The 27,614-nt window shown below is 48.0% G+C and overlaps 1 protein-coding gene across 1 annotated transcript in view; it reads left to right on the forward strand.

The window, feature by feature from the left end:
- Fgfr2 (fibroblast growth factor receptor 2) overlaps window positions 1-27,614 on the forward strand; it is a 107,747-nt gene that overhangs the window by 13,720 nt on the left and 66,413 nt on the right. Inside the window, 3 exon segments of the mRNA XM_052714721.1 lie at window positions 8,653-8,919; window positions 10,108-10,185; window positions 22,946-23,115. Of these exon segments, the coding sequence (XP_052570681.1) occupies window positions 8,653-8,919; window positions 10,108-10,185; window positions 22,946-23,115 (515 nt within the window).

Below are 27,614 nucleotides of genomic sequence, written 5' to 3' on the forward strand. Positions count from 1 at the left end.
GCAGGCCTGAGCTAGCTGAGCTCCAGCAACAGGATCAAACCCATCCCAAGCAGGAAGGCCATCTGTTTCTCAGTCTCCAGCTGCTGGCCCTTCATTTGCAATTGGCTGGGATGCTGCGGAGGGGACTGGTCCTGGGGACACATCTGCAGCCTCTGAATGGTGTTGTAACTAGGGTCCTGCTGGGAAAAGAAAGGCCAAGCCCTTTAAATAAACTAGCTGAACAATACCCCCTCGAAGGTCTGGAGTCCGAGAAGCCGGAGGCAGCCTGCCCTCCAGGGCTAACTCTTAACCTTGCCTTTTGTAGCCAGGCTACTTTAAAACTATCCTTTTATTCAGAAGGTACTTACCAAACGGAGGAGGGAGGGCCTGCTCTGAGCAAGGAAAATGTCACATAGGATTTGGGCATCGATCTGCCCCTGAAGGGAATTAGAGGGCAAATATCTCTACTTGAGTGTATGCCATTTATTGAATATTTATCTCGGTGTCAGAGAGGCAAGCTTGTTCCAGATGCAGCTCTGAAGAGCCACAGGCAACGTGAAGTCCGAGCAGGCTCGCCTCTGGAATGTAGTTCGGCCTCAGGAACACCTGCCAATTACCCTGGTTCATTGCATGCAGGCCCTCAGACTGTAGCTGCTTTAGGCACTGCGAGATTCCTGGGCCTGTTGCCTGTCGTTTGGTGTTGGAGGCCTTATCCCCACCATCTAGGGGGTTATGATAACAGCCTGCTGGCATTTTTAACTATAGGGACTTCCTACAGGTTGTAACCCGTGTGTGTGTGTATTCACTGAATGGATGAATAGCAAGTGTGCTCTGTGTGTGTGTGTGTGTGTGTGTGTGTGTGTGTGTGTGTGTGTGTGTAAGCGTGTAAGCACATGTATGTTTGCATTTGTGTGGTGGCTAGAGGGTGACCTCAGTTTTTCCTCAGGCATTGTCCACCTTGGTTTTAGTGAGAGGGTCTCTCACTGACCTGTAACTCACTATATAGGCTAAGCTGGCTGGCTAGCAGGCCCTGCAGATGGATCGGTCTTTGCCGCCCACCACAACTGGCTTTTTTATTTTTATTTTTATTTTTTAATGTGAGTTCTGAGGAATCAAATCATGCTTGCAAGGTTAGCACTTTACTGAGCTATCATCTCCCCAGTCCCTGAAGGTACAGTAGGCTTCTTGAAGCAGGTATTAGACCTGGCCTAGATGAGGAGGAGCCTCCCAAGACCTTCAGATGTTTAGTTCCACTTGGGAACCTTGCAGGAATCCCCACTTAGGGAAGCAGCGTATATAAGATGTGACAGATCAGTTCATTTGAAAGAAAACCCTGGTTTGGAGTCAGAGGAATACAAGTGGACATTCTCACGGGGCTGCATAAATCCTCTGCTGACCCATCGGCTGACCTGTTACAATCAGGTTGTGACCCATAAACTCAAGCCCCAGGTGGCCCCTGGCCAGTGCAGGGCTGCAGATAGAGCTCTTGCCCTACTATGCACAGAGCGCTTTCTCTCCATGTGCTCCTCACATCGGGGTACTGGAGGGACTTCCCAGAAAGCCTTGGGTTCTCTCTTTGTGTCATCATTTGACAGCAGCAAGCCTTAAGCTGGCTGCACCATCCTCATCTGAGAGCCTGTGAGAACGCAGCCCATGTCGGAGGCTGACACCGGAAGGTGGTCCTTATGCACGATAAACCAGGATCATTGCATTTATTTTCCCTTCTCCCACCTCCTCAGAATCTCTCCACGAGACTGGTGGGTGAGGGTAAATGTGTTTGCCAGTTGTAGATACTACATGGATAAAACAAGGCTGTGATGTCATGGGGACAGGGATGGTGACATTTGTCGCAATAGGAATCAGGAAATCTCATAGGGGACACACTTGGGTTGGATTTTGAAAGCTGCATAGGAGCCTCTCGAGTGGAATAGTGGTTTGGAGACAGGGGACAGTATGCCTCTGGCTAGGCAAGCCACCAAGTGAATGAATGAGGGGAGGAGGGAGGGAGGGAGGAATCTGGGACCTGGGCAACGTGGTAAATTAGTTTTCCAGAGAGACACTTGAGTATACCTTAAGATTGTAACACTGTAGGTATACCTTAAGACTGTAACACTATAGGTATACCTTAAGACTGTAACACTATAGGTATACCTTAAGACTGTAACCCTGTAGGTGGTATACCTTAAGACTGTAACACTGTAGGTTGGATCCCTTCCATTCAGGCCTTCACCTAAAGAGACCTCCTCACCCCATTCCTTGATGTTGTAATGACAGGGAGCACAAACCTTGCCCCACAGCTGAGATTCACCAGTTTCCCAGTGGCGTTTGTCTGTCTGTGGATCCAGCCCCAGATGGCAAGGTTTCCAGACCGGCGCATCCCAAGGAGTCCTGCAGACCTTAGGAAGCTCACGCCTTCTCTGCAAGTGCGCCTTCAGGACGCAGGAGACCTGGGTCTGGCTGGCCAGACTGTGGATACAGACTCTTCTTTGTGCCTCTGAGCCTCCGGTACTAGGTGCTTCGACATAACTTGTAATGCCAGTTTCTACTTCCTGGGTGCTACGGAATCCAATGGCTGAGCTCTTTGGGATAGACACACTCTCTGAACAAAAGGCTCCATTTTGCAGTTCTTGCTCAAGCAAAGCGTCAATAGCTAGGGATTTGTGTGGACTGCACGGTTTGATTTCTACTCATGGCCCCGTGGGAATTGCCCTCCTGGGACTGTCTGAATTGGGCGCCTCTGTTGTGACCAGGAGTGAAATTCGTCTTTTTGTCACCTGGACATCATCATCACGTGCTAGGATGGGGTGGCAGAGGGGAATGCAGATGGGTAAGGAGCGAAACTGCCACTTGGAGTCCAAGTGTTGGCTGATACAGTGACTCATTTTCCAGCGAGGGCATTCTTAGGTCCTTTTGCCCTTTTTACATTTTGATTTTTCTCCTGGGCTCAGCATAATTTCTTTCAAACACAGAGGGCTGTTCACCCCGTTTCTCAAAGCCAAACCTAAATTATGAGGGGTGTGCCTAAATACGTAATGTGTAATGGTTCCCATATTGGAAACATTGACTACTTACTGGTCCTCTCTGATGGGGCGGCTTGAGCCAGCCCAGAGTTTCTGGGGCTGTCAGGCTACTGTGGCGGCGGCGGCGGCGGAGGTAGCTATTAGCAGGGTTGATGCTGACACGACACAGGGAGTTTGCAGTCCCGACATGTGTTGGAATACACGCTCCAGCTATTGGTTGTAAACAGAAAGCCTTGGCAGCCAGCTCACCCATCTCCTCTCCCCGCCTTTGCATCTCTTTCCTCCCCCTCCCCCATTTTTTTATGCCGCAATATTTCTTGAGGTTGAGAACTTCCAGCTTTGTCCTGTGTGGGTGTTGACCCCCTCCCCTCTTTAAGAATGAATTGTACCACGGCCTTATAAGGCCTGAGTTTGATATCAGGACTTGCAAGTTGGTTCTTGTAAAGGGGACGCTCTGAACGAGCAGGAGCTGCGGCGGCCAGCTCTGGGATGTCACCTTTGTGTCTGAGGACAGGCCACCCACCCGAGGTGGTTCTTCCTGACGCCACCAAGGGACCCCGTTGCCCTTAGTATCTTTACGCTGAGCTCTGGTGCCAGCTCCACGCCAACCAGGCCATGCAAAAAATAACAGACGGGGCTCTTCCAAGGTCCCAATGCGGCCAGATGTCACCGGTTTCTAAAAGCCTAGGTGGGCATGCCAGGTGTCATCTGCCCTCCTCTCTGGACGCCTTTGATTTGCAGTTACAAAGAGTATCTCAAGTTCCGAACACTGTTCTGTGGCCAGTGAACCCAGCCCACTAGGACTGTGGAGTGGCCACTATGGGGCATCTTTGTGGCCCGGAGGGCAGAGTGGGCTAACCCACTGCCACTCACCTGTCCTGCTCCTGGTGTCCTGTGACTGTGCAGTGACATTTGGCAGCTTGATCCCTATTCTCTGTCAAGACTGCTGGCAGCCCTGTGGCTGTGGCCTTTGTTTGTCTTGTACTAGCTGGCACTGTCTGGGAGGGCACCAGGCCATGTTATTGTGTTGCCGCAGTGTTCTTGACGCAGTCCTCATGGTCTAGAGGTGTGCCGGAAGGTGGGGACAGTTGAGTTGGGCAGCCCAGTCCCCTGACAGGACAGGCCTACTGAGGATGCCTCCTCTTCTCCACCTTCCTCCTCCCCGCTTCTCTCCTTGGTTTTCCAACCTGCATCCTCTCTCCTCTTTTCTCCGCATCTCCCCCCTTCCTCCCCACATTTCCCTCTTCTGGGTGAATCTGTGCCGATCTCCCTTTCTTTTGCTTCTAGAGGAGTGTGTTTTGGGGATCAGATACCCTTGTGGGGAGACTCCCTAAAGTGAGGCTGCTTGGGGCCACCCCACCATATCCTTAACTCAGATCCTGTAGTCGCTGGAAGTGGAGTCATCCTGGGGACAGCCCGAAGTGGCTCCATGTGTGAAATGTGGTGTGGTTAGTTGGCCCAGAGGCGGTCTGCAGAGGTGGCTCCTTCCCCCTGAGCGGTGAGACTCCGCTGTGCATTCTGCAGGAGGTGATTGGCCAGGGCAGGACTGGGGCTTCCATCTGTTCCCTGTTTGCACTTGGGCGCCATTTCAGAAACCACACGGGAAAAGTTTATAGGCAAACATTATAAAAAGTGACAGTCTGAAGTGCTGCTATCGCTGGCTTGGCAACATAAAGCATTACCTGAAGCGGCTTCCCATCTCTCGCCGCTAGAGCTGTTTGGGAGCCTCAAGACTGCCATCCTGGTGGTGCTGAGGCAGAAGTCCCTCTGTGCACTGTGAGGTTTCTCGTTCCCAGCCTCATCTACTCCTGCAGGATCCCTTCCTAGGGTGGCTCTCACACAGCAAGTCTCCTCACTTTGCTCACTTATAGGAGGGTAAACACAAGTTGTCACTGGTGACATCCAGGTGGGTCCCACCCAGAGGCTGTGGCCTACCTGGATCTGCAGAAGGACTTGGGGAGGGGGCATGTCAGGAAGATTCTGCCTCAGTCTCCCTTTCACCTGGGTCAGAAATCCCTCATTTCTAAATCTCTATTGCCTTCCAAGGAATAGTGAGTGACTCAAGGGACATCTTGCAGAGAAAGTGGGCCCATGACAGGGTGAGAGCCATAGATATACTTTTTTTCATGGCTTTGAATGCACTCTGTAGCGTAGGTAGGCCTTAAACCCACTCTGTAGCCCATGTGGGCTTTGAACTTACAACCCTCCTAACCCAACCTGTTAAATGCCCACCGAGTACCACCATGCCCCCAACACAGTTGATATTTTCATTACTGACTTTTGACGCTGTGAAGGACCGCCCCCTCCCCCACCTCCAGACTATATCAGAGTAGTCACCTCACTGAAAATACACCTACCACACAGGAAACTGCTGGCATGTCTCAAGGGATTAGAACCTGTGGGTAGAAACACAGCTAAGCCTCCACACGGGAGAGCCTCCAGCCAGTGTTTTGTTTGTGGCAGGTAGAAACAGCTGAGTGGATCCCTCCCAGAAAGTAAACATGTCACCCTGTTTGTTCAGAGAGTTTAGGTAACAATGACAAGGTATGGCCTCGCTCCCTCGCTTCTTTCCAAGTTTCCATTTAATTATGAAAAATGTGTGAGAGCATGCTTTCTGTCTATCTAACTTCTGAAAGAACATTTGGTGTCGAGAAAAGCAGCTTCTGGAACCTTCTCTCTCCCCGTTGTGCTGTGGAGAGTGCCGAGGGAGGGAGGGGGCTTGAAAGCGAGTGTTCTGAGGAAAACGGAATGGCAAGCCGTGGCATCAGAAATGTTAAATCCAGGAAATGTTGATATTGCTGTAAAAGGGACTGTTTGGATTTCCCAGGGAGTTCCTTGCCCTATGCCAATAGTCACGTGCTACACAGAGCCAGTGGCTTGGTGGAGTCCGGCAAGGAGCGGCCTGCATCAGAAGGCCGCCTGAGTGGGAGAGAGAGGTGAGGTGTGGTGAGCTCGGTGCCTTTGGTGCCTTGGTCCCTTGTAGGGCACTCTGAGGTGATTACGATGGAGAGTTGTAATACTACAGGACTCTAGGAGCAGACGTTGTTTGTGAGTAGCCAGCCCGGAAGTTCCCTGAAGGATCTGGACACAGAAGAGAAGGCTTCAGCTCGGAAGCAAGTCTCCAGGGCCAGGCAGGAACAGGGTGGCTTCTTCCCAGCATGCCTCTGGGGTCCCATGTTCTTAGTACCCTGGTCCACGATGTAGCTCACGCGTGCTCCATTTGCAGGGACCTACCAGCTAGATCAGTGGGGACATTGGATGGCCTGGGATGCCATCCGTTTGGTTTTTCTCCCCCCTTGTGGTTCTGCCCACCCATCCCTCAGCGTCCTTCTCTGTTATCTCCTCCCTGGCTCTGCAGCGTTTGACCCTCTCCCTCCTTTTCCCCTCCCTCCTTTTCCCCTCCCTCTCTTAGTTTTCCCTCCTTGCTAGGATACCCAAGGAGGAGGTAGCATGGCTAACCACCGATGCTGCCGCCCCCTGCATGGGTCCTCTTGTGAAATGGCCGTCGCGGAGGTAGGAGGAGTTGTGCTTTCTGCCTTGACGCGAGACTGGCTTGATTGCAGATACTTACCTTTCTTACGTGTGTTTGCGGACGGTACTTTACTGTCTCAGTCGTCTTCCTGGGGAACTACAGAACAACAGTTGGGATGACTGACATCGCCTGGGTTGGTTGTGGCCGCAAGATCAAGTTCACAGTGGGTGGCTCCTGGGTAGTGCTGTGTCTTGGGGACCCTGTGGCTGCGAGGTTATGCGGGACGGAGAGGAAATGCGCTCAGGTGTCCCCCTGTACCCAGGGCAGTGAGTGCCCCTTTACCAGACATCCTGGATCCTGCCCTACCTGAGAGCCCCTCTTCATCCGGTGTTTCTCAGGGCAGAACTAGAAATGGTGGTGTAGTGCAGGTGAACTGGTCCAGCATGGACCAGCAGGGCCGCCTGAATTCAGCGAGTCTGGATCCTTTCTTGCTATCATGTGGAGGAAGGGCTTCTCAGTGGATAGGCCCCATCATTTTCTAACATCGTATGAATCTTTCATTCAGAGATGTTGGGACGAGAGTGGCAGGTGGTATCAGATTTTGGTCAAATTGAATCCCCCTTCCTCTCCATACTTCTCTTCCTTGCTCTTAAAAATATAAACCCTTTATTTTACTTGCTGTTGTTATTATTGTTATTTATTATTATCGTCATTATTGAGTATGTGGATGATGTATGGGCACACGTGTCATGTTGTGTATGTGGAGGTCAGAGTGCACCAGATGTTTATTAAATAGTGGGACTAAAGCATGAATGGACTGTATTTTAGTCATGTGGGAGATTTGTTCTTTTGAGCGAGCTCTGGGCAGAATAATTGCCTTGTGATGTTGCTGCCCAGATCTGGAATTGTCCCAGATTGGACGGAAGGCATTGTGTTTTCTAGGCTTGGGACTCTGGGTACCATCCACAGCTCTCACTATGGGCATGAAAGCTTACTTCATGGACCCTCAGGGTCACCGTGGCCCTGAGGAAGGCCCATGGTCTAATCCTGCCCTGCCTCTTTGAGAACTGCGATGGTGTTCTGTCTGTCTGCCTCCTCTGTGTATGTCAAAGGTTCTCCAGGGTGGAGAGGGGAGTGGGGCATAAAGACCTATCAGAATTGGGCTTTCCGTCTGGGACTCGAAGGATTCCTCAGGAAGTCAGGATATTCACAGGCAATGTGTCCTGTTCCAGTAGTTTTGAGGGACAGGCAGATGGATTTTAGAGTAGGAGAGACTTTTATTTCCAGCCAGGTGGGTCATGATTAATCTGGGATCAGAGAAGGAGCTGAGCTAAACAGGAGTGAGAGGGAGATGTTATGTTCTTTAAAGAGAAGGGTGTTGAGGAGACTGGGGACTGGGGCAGGATGGATCTGGCTTCGCTAGTAGCATGAGGGGTGGACAGTGTAGACAGCATCCTTATCTAAAAGGTGATTTACAGGATAGGGCCATTAATTGTTAGGGACCCCCTCCTTTTCTTTCTTTGGATGTTAAAGGCATCCAGGCTTCTATCATTTTGAAGAAGACAGCATCTCCCAGCTCACCCAGTACAGAACCAGCTCAGTACTGATCGAACCCTGAGAGCTAATTAAAAAAAAAAAAAAAAAAAAAAGAGTAAGCCAATAGTTGCCGCTTCTCAAATGGCCAAGAGTTTTGTAGATGGGTTCATTTGCCTTCAAATTTGAGACATTTTCGCATCGAAAAGTTTGGCTAAGTGAAACATGAATAAGTAGTTAAGTCAGTCTGAGAGTGTGTGTATGTGTGTGCATGTATCACACACCCCGTCGTGCTGAATGGCTAGCTTGGCAATCACCTTTAAACATTTCTCGTGGATTTTCCTTCTACTCTGGGGCGTGGTTGGTTTTTAAAGCCCGATTTACAGTCCGTGGAAACAAACCAGCACAGGACAGCTTCTGCTGGCTGCGTCTGTGGCCATTGTTTCCAGGGCTGTCCGTCAAGTCTGAGTGGGGGCTGCTTCCTGGCTTCTGGGGTGTGGTGAGAGATGGGCACCTCCCGAGGCCGTTTGTCAAACAAGAACAGTGTCTCCTGGGAAAGAACGGCCTCCACTGACCTTTGTTGGACCTTCTCTCCTCTCTCCCTCCTCCCCATCTGCCTCTGTCTTCTCTCTCCCACCTGTTCTGCAGAGCCACCAACCAAATACCAAATCTCCCAACCAGAGTCGTACGTGGTCGCCCCCGGGGAGTCGCTAGAGTTGCACTGCATGTTGAAAGATGCCGCGGTGATCAGTTGGACTAAGGATGGGGTGCACTTGGGGCCCAGCAATAGGACAGTGCTTATTGGGGAGTACTTGCAGATAAAAGGCGCCACACCTAGAGACTCCGGCCTCTATGCTTGTACTGCAGCTAGCACGATAGACAGTGACACTTGGTACTTCATGGTGAATGTCACAGGTGAGTTGGCTTGCAAGTGTGACGAACGCTCTGTCTCCTCTTCTGCAGTTGTTTTCTGATTGAAAAGTCGTTATGATTTTCGGCCAAGTGAAATCACAGTGGACTGTACTCATTGACTGCCAGGCACAGACAGTGTCAGTTTGCTATTCATTCGAGACAAGGTCTTCTTTTGTTGCCCAGGCTGGACTTGAACTCCTAGGCTCACATCAGCCTCCCACCATTCCCCAACAACTACTCCCCCCACCCCCCACCCCAACAAACACACAAACAAGCTGAGACCACAGACGTAGACTACTGTGCCTGGCTGATCTATTTCTGACATTCCTCACTGGGACCCAGTATACCACAGATTTCTCAAGTGACAGAGATATTCCAAAGCAGAGTACACAGTCTTCTTCACCCCCCCCCCCCCCCCCCCCCCGCTCCCACATTCTTGGCATTTACAGTATACAGTTGAAATATGGGAATCTAGATTTGGGTTCCTTTGTTAAACCCTAAATTTCTCTCCTTTTTATTTCCTTCTGTATAGTGAAGGGAATGGGTAGCAGCAGGCCTCCTTTGTGGCCAGTTGGGAATTCTCCCTTCCGAATGTTGGTTAGCAATCAGAAGGCCCACTCAGGAAACTGAGTTTTGTTAGGGAGTCATTTCTATCTTGAAGAGAACCCCAAGTGTTGAAAAGGGGAAATAAAACCAATGTTTGGCTATTATAGAGTCAAAATTTGTTGGGGGTGGGGTGGGACTGGAGAGATGACTCAGCAATTGGGAGCACTGGCTGCTCTTCCACAGGCCCCAGGTTCAATTCCCAGCATGCACATGGCAGATCACAACTGTCTATAAACTACAGTTTCAAGGGACCCAACACCCTCACACAGAAATATATGCAAGCAAAACACCAGTGTACATAAAATAAAAATAAAGTCATTAAAAAATTTTAAAAGTTGTTGGGGATTTGAATACTCTTTGAAGCTCAAAACCCATCCCAGTTTTAGATAGGAGGAAATCCTGAGAGTCAACACAGGTTTCACAGAGACGCTTTAAGCCACTAAAACCATCTTAGCACCCCAAGGTCTCTGCCATTGCTCCTGGGCTCTTGGGTGGTTGAGCTCTCTCTTGAGAAGAGCTCAGCCGCAGGTGGTGGTGACTTTTGCCTTTGCAAACGCATCCATGGATATGTTCTTTTGAATGCAGATGCCATCTCATCTGGAGATGACGAGGACGACACAGATAGCTCCGAAGACTTTGTCAGTGAGAACAGGAACAACCAGAGTAAGTAACCTGCCTCTGAAGGTCCCTGAGAGGAGAGAAGAGGGGAGTCCTGCCTTCTGTCGAATCCTCACCTGTCTTCTGTCGACTCCTCCGAACTGCTGTGCTGTGTCCCTGGCCCTCATTGTCCCCCCGCCCCCCCTATGTCTGCTGTCCCTATTTTCCAACTTGAGAATAAACTCTGCTGCTGTCCACCCTCTCGCCACTTGTCCTTTCTTTGTGTGTCAATAGCTCTCTCTTGCAAACACTGTTTCTGTCTGTGGTTCTACTTTCTTCTTTGGTCTCTCGGTGTTAATAGACCACTAGTAGGACTTGTGGCCATCTTGGTCTTCTTCATAACCCCCATCATGCCTTTCCTGACTTAGGGGTGATAGCCTCTCCTCCCTCCTGGAGTATTTCACTGTTTTTACTGCTTTATTCATTCATGGAGACAAGGTCTCGACTTTGTTGCTTAGGCTGGACTTGAACTCCTGGGCTTGTGTGATCCTTCCATGAGCCTCTCGAGGACTGGGGCCCACAGGTGTGAGCCACCTTGCCTGAATGATCTCTTTTGGAAAGTCCTCCATGGGGCCTGGTGGTGGCTTGTGGTTGGAGGTCAGAGATGTTCCTTATTCACAGCGTACAGCTTAACAAGAATTATCTGGCCCAGAGTACAATGTTCTGAGGCTAAGAGACCCAAGCCTTTGCAACGTTGCCTCTTGCTGAGGGGAAAAAGCATGTCCTACTTTGAGGATGGTGATGAGAAAGGGGGTGAATGTTGGCATGTCTTAAGACAGTGGGCACTGGGCACTCACTCTTGAGGTCGCTGACTTGCTCAGTAACAATAACATGACCAGCTTCTTTGGAGCTGGGCAGCCAGAGATCCAGTAATGATTCACTGCTTCTCGGTTGCCCAGTTGCTGTCTGTGCCTCAGATGGGAATGGCAGCCATGTCTTCTGGGAAGTTAGATTAAAGGAGAGCGTGTGCTTCGAAGACTCAGTGCTTGTGAACATTTGTTCCACAAAGACACAAAACACAGAATCAGTTACATTCTCCAGGTAGGACTGGACTGTTACAAAGAGATGGTGGTTCTGTCTGTTTGTTTTGCTCCCCACACCCTATGCTTGTTGTATTCAGCGTTATTGTGAAAGGATTTTTTTTTGTCACAAGTGAATTAAATGAGTCATAAATAATAACAATTAGTTACTAAAATGAGCCTGTGGCCTTAAAATATGTTTTTAGGGCTGGTGATGTACCTTGATTGGTACAATGCTTACCCAGCATGGGCAAAGCCCTGCTCTCAACTCCCATCACTACATGACTGAGCACAGTAGCACATGCTTGCAGTCTAAGCTCCAGAGGCGGAGGCAGGAGGATCAGAAAGAAAAAGGATACAATTTGAATAGCTCACAGCAACATCAAGAGATTACTCACAGACTTCCCCTGCCCCAAGGATAGCGTCTCCCATTGTCAACAGCACTTGAGACCTCTGAAGAGCCCACATCCACTCAACACCGGAGCCCAAGGTCTGTGATCCTCAGGGTTCACTGTAGGACCTGGGGCTTATGCAAATGAATAACAATATGTTTCTATCATTGTGCTAGCACACAAATTTTATTGTCCTAAACATTGCCGAGCATTACTTATTCACACATACACACACACCCGCCCAGCCCTTAGCCAATCTTTCCAGACTTTGCCTGTTCAGAAATAGCATATGTTAGATTCATACACTATGTAGGCTTTTCAGATTGGCACCTTTCGCCTAGTGATATGCGTTACATTTTTTTCCCCTGAATTTTCCAATGAATTCAGCTAATTTTTTCTTAGTACTGAACAGTATCCCCTAGTTTGTATGTACACAGATTATGCATCTCTCCATTGAAGGACATCTTGGTTGTTGCCTAGGTTTGGCAGTCACGAGTAGAGATGCCATAGACCAGGTGTGGGATTTTTAGCTATACATTTCCTTCTCCTTGGAACGTCACTGTTAGATGCTGTGGTAAGTTCAGAGTCACTGGAAGCTTGCCAAACGGCTTTCCAAAGCAGCCACAGCATTTTGTGTTGCCACCATCCATGAAGGAGAGCTCCCCTCGCTCTGCATCCTTGCCAGTATTGGGTGATGCTGGTGCTATGGATTTCTGCCATTGTAGAATGCGTTTCCTCATGACAAGGATGGGAAGCATCTTTATATGTGCTTGTTGGTGAGTGTCTGTTAAATGCTTTGGCTTTTTTTTTTTAATTGAGTTGTTTGTTTTCTTATTGCTGAGTTTCAAGAGTTTTTATATTTTTGGGTCACAGTCCTCTACTCCTTCATTCAAATCATCTCTCCTAGTGTGAGAATCCCTTTCTTTGACAGTGTCTCCCAGAGCAAGCATTTTAAAGTCTTGCTTATCGGCTCTCTCGTGGGTCCCCTCACGCCATTGGTGTTGTCTCTAAGAAGTCAGGAGTAAACTCCAGGGCAGTCCTCTCACTCCTTGGGAGCGTTATAGTTTCGTGTTTTACGTTTATATTCCAGTTGTGATCTGTTTGCAAGGTCTGGGTGTAGGTCTGTTTCCTCTTGCCTCTGGATGTTGTTCACAGTTATTCCTGTACCATTTATTGAAAACACCATCGCTTAGCCTGGGCTAGCTAACAGAGAGAATGTTGTTAGGCCCTGGGATAAATATTGTCACTCCAGTGAATGTTTGGCTTTGTTCTTAAGTCTCAATAGTTTGGGCATAAGGAGAAATAATTTGGTTAATATAATTTTTACTCTAGGGAGAGTGAACGCTTAGGAGAGTGGTTTTCAAAGTGTGCCTGGACCAGCAGTGTTAGCGTCACGTGGGAACTCAACTCTCTAGAGATACCCGTTCCTTAAGCTTGTCTTCAGACCTACTTAGAGATGTGGGGTGTGTGTGTGTATTTCATTTCACATTAAGGTATAAGAACTGCTGCCTTGTGGACACACACACATACACACACACACACACACACACACACACACACACACACACACACACACAGACAGATTTGCCCCAAACAGGCACAAACTACCAGCCACATTCATAAAAATCAAGAAGGCAAGTGCAAGTATGTGCTGCTACTGTGATCTGTGACGGCCTTGCAGAGGCTTGTTACCTCTCTTCCTATCCTCTGGTCACAACACGGACCCAGCAGAATATGCTTTTCATAGTTGCCGTTCTTTGGCTCTCACCGAAGCAGGAGGCGGAACCCTCCCAAACCGGCTCTGGAGGGCACTGGTGCTGGCTGTCGGCTCAGGTTCGGCCTCCAGTAACCCTTGATGCAGAAAGCAACAAGTCTTATTATAGTGACCAGAAAATAGTCTTAGGCAGCAAAGGGAAGTGTCCAGCCACTTGAAGCCTGGTACCCGTGGGCATCCCAGGTCCCCACGGGGGTGGGGTGTGTGTGAGCTGATATGTTTGCACAGTTGTTTATAGCTCTCAAGTGGTACCACATGTGGGTGCCTCCATGGTTGATTGAGACATGAGGTTCCACCCACTTGGTTTTGCTGGCACACCTGGGAACGGTTCTGTGCTGGGTCAGGTCTGCTGCCTGACGACATCACTAGGAACACACGTGATGTCATGACGTGTAACAGCAGGTATAGGTTATATAACAGCCAAGCCTGAGTGATTGGACTCTCCTAGTGTTTCGGGGTTTGCCTGTTGGGGACCTCTGGGGATATTGCTGTGACTGCTTGCCTGACTGCCTAGCATCTGTGTAGAAGGGCCGGGCAATAAAGCGTGGTGTGTAATGGTGCCACCCCATCGAGAGGTTGCCACACTTTCACCCTGCAGTGGGGCTTTTGGTAATTAGCTCTCAAATGACACCCGCTCTGTCCCTGAGATGGGCGCTGTGTGGTGATTAAGGGCTGGTGTTAGCTGTACCAGGGAGATAGTGCTTCAGGGAGGAGCCTGTGAAACATTAGATGCTATTTAAAGTGATAGCAGTTCTTAGCTGGCTACTTGGCCTCCGCCATCTGTTAGTGTGATTAGCCTGGTCTGATGCACAGGTGCAGCCTGGGGCAGCTGAGATTAAGCAGCTGTGGCCTGTGTGTGGGGACCAAAGAATGCTGGGACCTGGGACGAGGATACTTGGCAAGGAGGGAAAGGGGATGTTACTGTTCAAACTTTTTTTTTTTTTTTTTTTTTTTTTTTTTGCACCTCAAGTGTCAAATACCTGACCTGATTACTAGGGAAAATGCAGAAGGTCTGAATTCTTGGCATTTTCAGACACCTGGAAACATCCTTGTGTCCACGTTGATTCCTCTGGTGCCTCTGTTGTCTGGAGATGCCACTGGCATGTACTTGAATATTTGACTTGAGTAAAGTTATCCGGTGGTGCTCTCGTGACTGTGCCAACTGTGGTAGTCTTGGGTTTTGTGAGTGCCATTTTCCTGCTTCCCTTTGGGATGTTGCCTTTTTTTTTTTTTTTTTCCGAGACAGGGTTTCTCTGTGTAGTTTTGGTTCCTGTCCTGGATCTCGCTTTGTAGACCAGGTTGGCCTCGAATTGCAGAGATCTGCCCAGCTCTGCCTCCTGAGTGCTGATATCAAAGGTGTGCACCACCATCACCCGGCCCCGGATGTTGCATGTTTTAAGTTTGTGTTATTCAGCTTGAAAAGTGTCCAAGTGATTTCTTCTGCCAGATTGCTAGACTGTCGTTTATCTGGTTTTGCTGGCTCATTGTAGGAAGGCAAGCTTCCCTGACCAACAGAGGTCTTCAGTTCTGTGTAGAGTGCAGAAAGCATGGTTGCCAAGTCCAAGCACAAAAACAACCACCAAGAACTAAGAGGGCTGGGAGATGGTCCAGTGGGTAGAAAGGTGCTTGGCACCAAGCCTGATGACCTGAATTAGTTCTCAGAACCCACTTGATGGAAAGCGAGATCAGACTCCCATAGTCAATGTCTTAGTTAGGGTGACTATTACTGTGATAAAACACCATGACCAAAAGCAAGATGGGGAGGAAAGGGTTCATTTCACTCACAGTTCCATGTAACAGCTCATCATGAAAAGCGGTGAGAACAGGAACTCACACAGGGCAGGTATCTGGAGGCAGGCAGGAGCTGATGCAGAGGCCATGGAGGGGTACTGCTTACTGGCTTGTTCTCCATGGCTTGCTCAACCTGCTTTCTTAAAGAATCCAGAACCACTAGCCCAGAGGTGGGGCCACACAAAATGGGCTGAGTCCCTCCCCAATCAATCGCTAATTAAGAAAATGCCCTACAGGCTCACCTACAAGGGGATCTTATGGAGGCATTTTTCTGAATTGAGGTTCCCTCCTCTCAGATGACTCTAGGTTGTGTCAAGTTGACATAGAACTATCTAGCACAGTCAGCATGCATGTGCATGCATGCACCCACCCACACACTCATGTTTAAGGAAAAGAATTAAGAGGCAGTCATGGGATTGACCATCACCAATGCAGCAGAAAATAAAGGAACGCAAACGGAATGAAACAGAACAGTGCAGTTTTGGTTAAGAAGCTGGTGGCCTTAGAAAGTGCAGTTCGATTTTTGGGTGGATATTCTCGAGCGCTTGGGTTGCTTCTGACTTCTAACTCTCCTCTTGCTCAGTGAGTGGAGCCTATCTTGTCATATAAGCTCTGGGAACTCACCTGTTCTACCTTGTGACATTGTCTACCATGTGACCTGGCATGGCGGACCTGTCTTTTTCAGTAACTCATTGCTTTCTTGAGAGCAAGGACCAGCCTGGTGTAGAATGAATATTTTGTTGGCCTTAAAGGCTTCCCAAGCATCTTTTATGGGTCTCACTTAAAACAGAGCCCTGTTCAGATCTGATCCATATATGAAGAAAGCAAGCCACTGTTTCTCAAAGGGTATTCTCTGGAACCCTAGTTCAGAAGAAGTCTCTGCTGAAAGTGACTTGAATCTTGTACTAAGTTTAGGAAACACCTCATGCTGTGACCCTTGCTTAGAGAGAGGGTCCAACATGCTCTGAGGGCTCCTCTAGTAAAACATGTTTGATGTTCTTTCCCAGGATTTCTCAAACCTAGCAACCGTAAGACCCCTTTAAAATTTAGCATCTCCTAACATCCTGTTACACACACATACACTATGCACCCCTGCATTGGCTGACAGGATGAAGAAGGCTCCTCATCCCCTTTTGAGTCAAATCCTTCTATCGGAGGAGGTGTGAAGGGCGGGCGCCGTCCCTAGGTCGTATTTTAGCAGCTGACTAGCTGATGTCCTCACACCTTGCTAGCACCCGCTCACTCTCCTGAGCAATCCTGTGAAGTCATCATAAGCGTAGGCTCAACTTAACTTGTTTTCTCTGGACCAAATGTTACCAATTCAAATGCTGATTTTTGAAATGCATCCAGGTTGAGGGTGTAGACGGTTCCCCGTTTATGCATCAGCACAGGAAAGGTAACTTACCTAGTTCTTGCCTTTTCTGGGAATTTAAGTGTCTTTGTAGATTATCTGACAGCAGATTTATGGAGGTTAAAAAAAATTGTTTTCCTCAAGTTTGTGTTTAAAGTGATTGTTTCTGAAGATTCTGAGAGTTAGTTCTAGTGTAGCTCATGTTTGGCTAAAAGTTTGGCTCTGTTGCTTAACTGGAGGGGCTCCACAGCAGGACAGTGGGACAGCAGGACAGCAACATCCAGATTCCTGATGTTGGAGTTGTCCTTTCTAGTGACGAGGGATTTTTCCATTTTGGTTTCATCTTTGTTGAGACCGGCAAATGTCCCTTACCCCACCTGAGAGAGAAAGGCAGCGGTCTTAGTTTCACCAAAGTCCGTGGTATGAGACCCCAGACTCATGGGTTACCCTGTTGCTGCTAACAGTTCTGAGTCACTATGGTTCTGATGTTTTTGTGTTTTAAAACTTGGTAGAGGTGGTGTCCAAGTTGGTGAATACACGAATTGAGAAGAGTGAAAAAGACAAAGTGTGTAGGCTGTGGAATGTTCTGGAAATTCTTCCTAATGGAAACCTCCTCAGAAGGTGGGTTCAGGTGCCTCATGGCAGATGGTGCTAATGGTGAGCCTGACCCTGGCTAGCTGCTCTGTCGGTGGTTGGGAAACCTTGTCTTGCAGCAGATCCTGTGAATTCCATGGACTGTCCTAGGGGGCTCTAGTCATTTCTCTTGTAAGTGACTGACCCCACCCCGCCCCACCCCACACACACCACATGTTTTGGATAAAACACATCACTGTTCAGTGGGCTGTTTGATAGAGATTTCTAGAAGCCAGACTGTACCTGTGGTGGTTTGAATAAGAACGGCCCCCAAAGGTTCATATATTTGAATGCTTAGTCACCAGGGAGTGGCTCTATTTGAGAAGGATTAGGAGGTGTGGCCTTGCTGGAGAAAATGTGTCACTGGGGATGGGCTTTGAGGTTTCAAAAGCCCACACCAATCTCTGTCTCTTTCTCTCTGCCTATGGACCAGGATGTAGAGTTCTCAAGCTACTTCTCCAGCACCGTGTCTGCTCTCTTTATGATGATGATGTACTAAACCTCTGAAACCGTAAGCCAGCCCCAACTAAATGCGTTCTTCCATAAGAGTTGCCTTGGTCATGGTGTCTTTTCACAGCGCTAGAACAGTGACACCACTCTTTTCTAAGTCCCACCCCCCACCCTCCAGTTCTGCTAGATTTGGTTTCTCTCAGTTTATATCAAACCAAAAGCAGATGAATGACAGTCTATCGCAAGGATAGTGACATTATAAAAACAAAAAACAAACAAAACCCAAAGACATCAGGGGGCATAGCATTCAGATGTCCTGATTAGTGATATTTTTAAAAGCCCTAATTATAGACTTAAGGCAGGGGCCTTAGTGGGGCTTTAGGGAGCTGGGGAGACTTGATCTAAGAGCTGAAACAGCTCGTGCGTTTTAAAATTTCTGCATCAATAAAAATAAAGTTGGCAGTCATCAGCGTCCCCGGCTCACATAAATCTTGAACTTTTGACTTAATTACTGTGGGAGAGTTCACAGGGCAGCCTGCTGTGGTTGAAGAGCATTGCTAAGGGATCTGGAGACTGGGGGCTAGCCTTGGCCCGGCCTCTGGCTTTGTGACCTTGATCAAATCACTTAACCTTTCTGGGTGACATTGATCCTGTCAGCCATCAGGCCAGATGGAGGAACATTGTAATATGACTCTGTTTTTCCTTTAAAATATGGGGCTGTGCTTGCTTTTGGTTCTGGACAGAGAACAGCTTGTAAACCTTAGATGTCAATACTTGGCCGTGTAAGGGTTTTTATGGGGCAGGCCCAGCAGCTTATGTTTTATCATTAAGTTTAAATTGCAGGGTCAAAAACCCCTGTAGTCCTACCATTTGTTGACAAAATCAATACCTGCATAGCACACAGATGCCTGGGAAGAATATTAGAACCTTATCAGAACAGCTTCCTTGGTTTATAGTAAAGCTTTTCCTAGCTGTCCATCCTCCTACCCTGTCTGCAACTCAAGCTGTGGCCTATTTTGTTCTCTGCCTGCTAGCTGGCAGTCACCAGCAGGTGTACTTTCCAGGATGGACACCCTGAGCGTGGAAGCTGGCATCCATGATGAGGAAGCAACCATTACAGCGGAGGAGGCACGGACCTTCTCCGTGGTGGGACAGAATGGCTAAGGATGGCCGTAGGGTCCTTGGAAGGACTGAGTGGAGTCAGGGCCTCTCTGAACTCAGTTGCATTTTAGCAGAGTGAGAATCTACTTAGCATGATCACCCAGAGGTGATAAGTGCTGGCTGGTATAAAGGAGGACGGCTGCTCTTGGCTCTCAGTAGGTCGACTGCATCTTTCTGACTGGATTTTACTTCTTTGTGATGCTGCATCGACTGTTTGTTTGATTTCCTTATTGTTCGTATTTTGTGACCAGCAGGCTGTTTTTCTTTTTGCTGTGATCTCCAGGAGGAAGATCTATGAATGTCAGAGCCAAAGGGAAGTCCATTCATTTACTTCACAAGTGACGTGGTGTGCTTCGCTTTTTTGGCCTTTGGAGGTCTAAACCACAATCCCCTCTTATCAAATCGGTGCCTTTGAGTGTGTGCTCCGTATCTCTAAGGTGATACCAAGGGAGGCAGAGAAGGCAGCTGCCTGCGGTCCTGGTTTCAGGCAACCTTGTGTGCTGTCTTGCCAATTCTTTTCCAGTAAGTTTGTTGAATAGCCAGTGTGTGGCCATCTGCTAGGTACCAGGATCATCTCTGCATCTGCAGGCTTTGACTCCGTGGCAACACTTCCTGCTCCATGTGGAATTGTGGACATGCTCCCAAGCTTTGGTAGGGAAGAGGCTGGCTTGGCTTCTCCAAGATGCTTGGCCCTTGTTTCTCTGATTGTATATCCTACCTCTTTGGTGCCTGGACGTTTGTACGTAGTTACTTGGTGGAAACGGCAGGGAATATTGAGGAGAAGAATCTGCAGAGTCCGGGGTGTTGGACCTGCGATGCCAGCACTAGGGAAGAGGAGGCAGGACCTTGAGTTTGATGCTAGCCTGGGCTACAAAGCAAGACTGTCTCAAAGGACAGGAGGCTGCTGCAGAAGGAAAGAAACACAGCATGATGGTTGTATAGGAGTGTTATTTTTCTAGATTATGAAGCTTATATCGGGAAAGGCCATGTTACTGTTAGAAATAATAGTCTTATCTCTTCTCCAAGCATCATGTTATTTTTTTTTTTTAAATATGCACACTCGCCATCTTAAAGGAGGCTCAGTTGCAAAGACTGTTGTCCCGAGGTAGCCCTCAGCAGAGTGCTGGAGGCCAGAAAATCAGCAGCACGCTAGAGCATAGGGACGTCCCTTCCCTGGCACACTGGCACCTTGAACAACTTAGCTCGGTGACCTTTCGGCTCCCCAAGGCTTGTTGTGAAATTCAGTTCCAGCTACAGCCTCATAGTGATTGGATTTCATGGTGCCCCCACCCACCTTGGGTCTCTGAGGCTGAGGCAAGCAGTGTCCAGACTGTGGTATGTGGCCAGTGCCTGTTTTGTGAGAGCATGTTTTCTAGCGACAGTTTCCCTTGAGGGAAGCAGCTACCTGTTAGAAAACCCAGCCACATTCTTTTATCCTCTTCCTTAAGTCATTCCTTGGCTACCAAGACAAAGGCTTCGGTTGCCAGTGTGCTGCTGGCACAAGCCAGGACAGTGCATTGCACGTGGCTGGGGGGCAGTCCCCTGCGGTGGTGCAGCCTCACGGATGGCTTAGAGTAGAAAAGAACATTCCTAGTTCCTGAGGCCAACTCCTACTTTTTGACCTCAGAGAAAGAACATGAAAATCATGCCTAATGGTTTGTAAGCACCTATTTGTTGATTTCTTTTATGTTTTTTTTTTTAAAAAAGGACATTCCAGAGCTCAGCCCAGCAGTAATTGATGCTATCTGAAAGAGTGACTGCATTAATATTTAGCTAATTCATGTGAATAGGCCATTGTGTTTACTTAAACAAATGACATGAGTCCAGACACCTGACAGCATGAGGTATGCTTTCCATTTAGGTCAGATTTGTTAAAGTCTTTGTGTAGGGACAAAGCTCATTATTTATTTTGGGATCTCAATGACTGCTTTCAGTGGCTTTGGATGGATTTTTTTCTAAGTAGAAGCTTTTAAAATGAAAGATGATTGTTTCAGGGTATGCCAGGTCCTTGGGGTCTTGTGATAAGTAGGAGTCCAGTGGTTCCCCTGGTGAACTCTCAGAAGAATAGATGTGTTTACAAGTATCCAGTGCCCTAGCTACAAGGTCCTCAAGATGCATATCGCAAATGCAACTGGATTGAAAGGAAATAGTGCAACCTCTTTTCTTCTGGCTTGGCCTCCTTCCCTCTCCTCTCCTCTCCCCTCCCCTCCCCCCTCCCCGCTTTCCCTCTGCTCTAAATGGGTGAGCAGCTGTGGTTTTGTAGTCTTAGTGTCGTGAGGTTGCCACCTACATCCCACCACTTTGACACTTGGGAATGCATTAGCATGAAGAAGATACAGTGCCCTCTTGATAAGACATCCCAGCCCTGCCTCTCATAGCAGGTGTCAAAACCAAGGGCAAGACAGCCCCGGGCAGGGGCAGTTATTCCAGAGAGGGATTGTAACAGGAGAGCCTAGCTGTGCAGGTTGAACCTCTCCCAGCAGATGCCAGAGGGGAGACTGCCAAATATACTCCTTGGCTGGGACCATTTTGCCTCTGGTTTGTGGAGTGAGCGGGCCACTCCTGTTGCCCCTTACCATGGGGAAAGTATAATTGTTGCCCGGAAGTTCTGGACAACACTCGAGGTTGGAGTGTTCGCCCTAACAGACTGTTTCAGATCTAGTGTTCAGTGTCTAGAAGGCACACTCGAAGGCATGACTTCTCGGTGAAGCTGGTCAGTGTTAGCAAGGAGACTGGGGCTAGGAATTGGGACTTGGGCAATCAGACTGATGTTGGTTAAATCTCGGTTGTGTGACTTTTAGTGCTGTGACTATTTGCAGGTAAGGTCTCAGTACCTCAGTTTCCTTGACCTGCAACAGGGACGGTAATGGCTCCCCACTGAGCTGTGAGGATTCACATGCTAGGCATGTACAAGCTCTTAGAACAATGCTTGGCAAACAAATATTGGGTCAGGAGTAGCCTCGAGCTGTTAGCACTGGCATAAAGAGTTGATAGCAGCATTCTGGATTGATGGTGCGGCACCTGTTTATAAAACGTACTTTACTTGTTACTTGGTCATTGAAAGATCTACCTCTTTTTCTGAACTTAAAAAAAAAAAAAAAATCCCTTGTACCTGTGACTGTGAGGGCCATTTAGGGGCCGTGACTTATTTAGGATTTGATTAGTTGCCTTCTGTTAAGCTTAGCCATGGCATGGGGATTACAGTGTTCATAAGCACCACTGGAAAGAAAAAAAAAAGATCTCTTTCATTTAAAAAATTAAGCTATACTTAGCAATACAATATTTTGATTTATCAAATTAGGTGCTAGGAAATTAATGATGGCTCCCAGGATCACTTTATCATGCTAAGATAATTTATGCTATTGATCACCATTTACAAGATTGCTCGGGGCTGGCTAGAGTGTTAGATCAGTGGGTAAAGGACTTGCTCTGTTAAGTATGAGGACCTGAGTTGGATCCCCACAACCCTTGTTAGAAAAAGCTTGGCATGATGGCACATGCTTGTCATCCCGATCCTGGGGAAATAGAGACACACAGATCCCTGGGGTCTCTATGGCGGGCCAGCCTAACTTGCTGGTTAAGTTCCAGGCCACTGAGAGACTTTGTCTCAAAAAACTAGTCACTTAGCTTTTGGCACTTGAGGAATGTCACCTGAGGTTGACCTCTGGCCTTACACACATGCACATGTGCCGGTACACACATGAACACCCTTTATACTCATGCCCACACAGAAAGAAAGTTCTGATGGGCAAGTTTATGTGGTCCCCGAGGACAGTTTATTTTTACAGTGTGTATATATGACCATTTAATAGGCGTGGTGATCTAAAATGATGTGTTTTTGGAGGACTGAGCCCATGCTATTACATGGGCTGTTTCTGTGAATCTAAAGTAGCATTTTAAAGCATGATTTGACATGAAATTATTTTTTGGCACTGGACAGGAACAAGAGAGAAGGTGCTTCAGATGCTTTTTTTTTTTTTCCCTGTTAATAGTCATAACCCAATAAGCAGCCCCTCTGGGGACCTTCTGCTAGGCCAGCTGGACCAGACTTCTGAAAATAGTTTCCTAACATAAATATTATTCAAAGAGTCAAAAGAAAATCAGGTCCTTTCTTGCACCACAAAGCAGCCTTACCTTTCTGGGGTTGATGAGGCTATCCCTTCATCTACCGCCTGTCATTTGTCTTCCGATTCAGGAGCACCATACTGGACCAACACAGAGAAGATGGAGAAGCGGCTGCATGCTGTCCCCGCCGCCAACACTGTAAAGTTCCGCTGTCCCGCTGGGGGGAATCCAACGCCCACAATGAGGTGGCTGAAAAACGGGAAGGAGTTTAAGCAGGAGCATCGCATCGGAGGCTATAAGGTAGGACTGAGCTTCAAAAGCCCTGTACTTCTGAAATGTTTACTTTTCAAAGTCCTCTGAAGTTGGCAGGACCAGAAGGAATATGCATTTTTAAAAAGACGTAATTATTATAATCGATCACGTCACTGTTTGATATGTTTAAAAGATCACCCTGGACGCCCCTGTAATTTTAAAGTTAGTCCCCATTTGCATTCTTCTTTACATGAGGAAAGTTTAATAACCAGGGGGTCGAAAGTTGAGGGTCTGTTTTCTATATGCTTTATGGTCTGTAAAACTTGAACTGGCGCAGCTGCCCTGTGAGGGTGGGGTTGTATTGAGAGTGAATAGCTTGGGTTAGAGGAGGGAGTGTGAACTAGTATGTGTTAATAGGGGGAGATGCTGGACAATGACAGAAGCCGTCGTGTCCCCCCCCCCCCCCCCCCCGCCCCCTTCTCCATCTCCATCACCAGAGATGCTCAATGGCCCATCAGGCACTGGGGGAATTGGGCAACAGGATCTCTGTGACATCCCTGAGAGGGCTTTTTGGGATGCTAAGTATAGTTCTGCGCATCCATTCAGCATCATTGATTGAGTGTCCTCATATAGGACACTGTCTAGGCACTGGAGAAGCTAAAGCGAGCATGGCTGGACACGGCCTCCAGTCGGAGGGGCCCTGGTTTGGCGGGGAGGCCAACTTAAGATCTGGCGTTTGGAGGCTGCTGAGAAAGATGAAGTCTCAAGGGCCTGTTGCATCAGGTGGGCATGGAAGGAAATGTGGTATTAGTACAACTGGAGAAGAGGGAGAAAGGAGCACCAGGCAGCCAGATGTGGTAGCACACGTCTTTAATCAGAGGACTCGGGAGGCAGAGGCAGACAGATCACTTTGAGTTCAAAGCTAGCCTGCTCTACACAGTGAGCTCTAGGATAGTCAGGGCTACATACAACCACCACCACCAAAAAAATAAACAAAAAAGAGGAACAGAGAAAGGTTTGAGGATTAGTTGGAAAGATATTTTTTTCTTTGAAAGAGAGGGATGGAATTTTCAAATTACTCAGCATGGATAGAATTTTAAGAATTTTGCGTGTGAAGAGGATTTAAGGAAACCTTATTATGAAAGCCTGCTGCTGTGCATTTGGAAGAAGAGGTGAGGGTGTATCGGTTATCAGTTGCTGTGTAACAAGTTGCTCCAGGTTGAGGCTTTACAGTCTTACTGCAAATCTGAGTGCAGCCTGGTGGGGTCTTTTGTCTTGGTCTCTCCAGGACTGTGCAAGGTTTTAGTTAAGGCTGGGTTTTCCCTCAAAGGCTACACTAGGGAAGGAAGTGTTCAGTTGCCATTAGCATTCACTGTCTTGCTCCTTGCCACATGGGCCAACACAAAGCAAGTGACAACATGAGAGTGGTCATCTTCAGGGTAAGCAGACGGAGGAGCCAGAGTGGAAGAACCAAGATGTCAGCCTTCTGTCACCTCCTCATGGAAGCAATGTCCCAGCCCTTTTGCGCTTCCCTTTTATTAAATGGGTCCCCAGGGAGGAGATGAGGCAGGGGCATAAGTGCCAAGAGTGTGGGTATCACTAAGACCCATCTAAGAAACTTCTACATGGGTAAAGAGAAGGCGCCAATGCCCAGTTCTTAAAAGGAGGTGTTTGTGGAGGCAGCATTGGAACGTGTGTGGAAGAACAGACTGGTCTCTCCCTGTGTGGAACCTGGTACTGTGGTACCCAGCCCCCATGCCACCCTGCAGAGCGTGTGTGGGCTTCCTTCCCATTGTCAGAGAGCTGGGGCTGGCTGAGCAGGCTTTCATCTTCAAAGGCTTATTTGCTTCTGTAAGAATTTTTGCCCTTTGGTAGGTCTGCTGGACCTCAGACGTGGAAACTCTTCATTTGTCAACCGCGACTTCTACTTGTTAGTAGACGCAGGAGTCATGAGGTTGATTTGTCCTTTCCTTCTTAGTTTAGACCCTAAAATAAATAAATAAAAATAACAGACAAAGGTTTTATTAGTCATTGCTGCTTAGAAAAGGAGGGTCACCAGGGGCTGGAGAGATGGCTCCGCGGATAAGAACACTGGCTGCTCTTCTAGAGGATCCGGGTTCAATTCCCAGCACCCACATGACAGCTCACAACTGTTTCTAACTCCAGTTCTAAGGGATCACATACCTTCAAACCAATCCACATTAAATCAATTATTTTTTTTTTTAAAAGGGAGTGTCACATCACTTAAACCCTGTTCCCCCCCCCCCCCCCCCACCCATTGGCTTACTATTCTGGCTTGTAGAAACGCATAGAATTGATGCAGTTTGAACTATTTAAATGCAGTTTTACTGTGAGAATGGTGGTCAGAATCCTAATTCTACTCAGAAAGACAACCTCTAAGCAGGTACAAAGCGAGCCCGTGAGTCTCCAGAGACTCTTGGTCTTAAAATAAATGGGCTGTACATCATTATTATGGATAAGGAACATTTTGCAGATGTGAATGAGTGATTACGATTATGGAGCTGTTAGGCACAGGGGCTTAATGAGGGGATGCCCTTGATTTTTAACAGGTGCAGGTAATTTTAATTACCCATGACAACATCGCGCTGAATAAGAACACCCAGGAGGACCCCAAAGAATGGCTGTAGCCTGTGGACTGTTTTTTTGTTTTTTTTTTCAAAGATTCATCTAATTTGTTTTATATGTATGGGTATTGCCTGTGTGTATATTTGTGCACACATGCCTGCCTGGTGCCCTCCGTTCAGAAGAAGGCATCAGATTTTTGGAACTGGAATTGTAGTTGTGAGCTGCCTTGTGGATGCTGGGTCCTCTGCAAGAGCAGCAAATGCTCTTAACCAGGGGGCCATTTCTCCAACCCTCCCACCCCACCCTGAGGGGTTTCGTTAATTAGTGTTTGAGCTGTTTCTCTGGAGGCAAAGAGAAAGGAATTTGAGTGACTAGGGACAAATCTCTAAATCCAAAGAACATTTTGATGTTAATTTTTTTTTTTTTTTTTTTTGAGGGCTGGGGTGATGGGTCAGTTGGTAAAATGTTTGCAAGCATGAGGACCCAAGTTCGATACCTGAACCCGTGACAAAAGCCAGCTATACTAGTGTGTGCCTGTGCTCCCGGGGCAGGCGTTCACTGGCCGGCAGCTCCCCTTGTCCAATCAGTGAGCCTCGGGTTTGCTGAGAGATCTTGTCTCAAAAAATTAAGGTGGGGAGGGAGAGTCCCAAACTTGACCTCTGGCATCCGTACACATTTGTACATAAACATATACTTATGCATGCCGCCCCCCAAAAGATGAAGGAAAGGGGGTGAAAAGGAGAAAGAGAAAGCCGGCCTTTGGAATGTGTGGTCCTGCCCTGTTGCTCTCCTGATCTCTCTGGTGCACGCAGAAGGAGGCTGTGGCCTGGTGGCCCCTGAGGTGACCCATCCAATGTAAATGATGGTGCAATAGAGATTTTCACAACAGGGCAATTAAGGTTGACACCCATAGGATGTTTATTTGGTGACAGTGGGAATTTAGAAATTCTGTGGAGCCCCAGGGGCTTCTGGGACTGAGGAAAATTGCAGCTTTCAGCTTGGCAAACATTGTTCCCTAAAGCATAATTCTTGCGCTAAACCTGCCCAGGTTCCTGGCTCGAGAAGCATGGGAGGTCCCTTCTCCTGGGGCTGGTCCCCTTCCTGGTATATCCGCCTGCCTGATACCTGTCTACTTGAGACTTCACCTGGGCCTTCATGGGACAGTGCTGGGTGTCTTGGTCCCTGTGTGGGCATCTCCTTTTGGTGTTTTTTTTTTTCATTGCTATGTGGACTTCTAAACAAATGCACCTACCAGCATTTGCCCTGAGGTGCTGTGTGGAAACAAGCTGTAGCTTTGCATCCCTCAGAACTGAAAGGAGAGACCTACTTAAAAACAAAACAAACTTATTGATGTGTGTGTGTGTGTGTGTGTGTGTGTGTGTGTGTAGGTGTATCATGTGGAGGTCAAAGGACAACCTGTGGGAAGGAGCTGGTTCTTTTCTTCCACCAGATGGGTCCTAGAGAATCACACTTAAGCCATCAGTCTTGGAAGGTGATGGCCTTTACTCACTGAGCCCTGTCATCATTCAAGGGATACTTAATTGAAGAGACCTACCTAACTCAAACCCCACAGAGAGGGCCTGCCGCCTCCCAACCCCTGACTCCTCTGATTTCCTGCCTGTTTGCCTCTTAATGAAGCAAGGTGTCAAGTTTTCCACAGTGTGTTTTTCCAGAAAGCCAGAGACCTGGAAGTTTCCGTAAAGGAACATTGGTTATTTGCGCAACTTTTCTTGTTTCTTCATAAACCTGTCATTCTGGAGCCCACCTCGGCTTTGATGGCCAGGCCAGTCCTGCAAGCTCTTCTGGCTGTTTATGGCTTCGTGGCCCTTGGCCACTACACCCCAGCATGCTTTGGAATGACTTGTGCATGGGGCCATCTTAGGGAGAAGGAAAAACACAAAATCACTTGAAATCAGAGAATTGAAAAAATGGGACCAAAACTTGGGCTGGAGGGGTGGCTT

The sequence above is a fragment of the Peromyscus californicus genome, unplaced genomic scaffold, assembly GCF_007827085.1.
Source record: "Peromyscus californicus insignis strain IS unplaced genomic scaffold, ASM782708v3 Scaffold_4__1_contigs__length_199733344, whole genome shotgun sequence".
Lineage (NCBI taxonomy): Eukaryota > Metazoa > Chordata > Mammalia > Rodentia > Cricetidae > Peromyscus > Peromyscus californicus.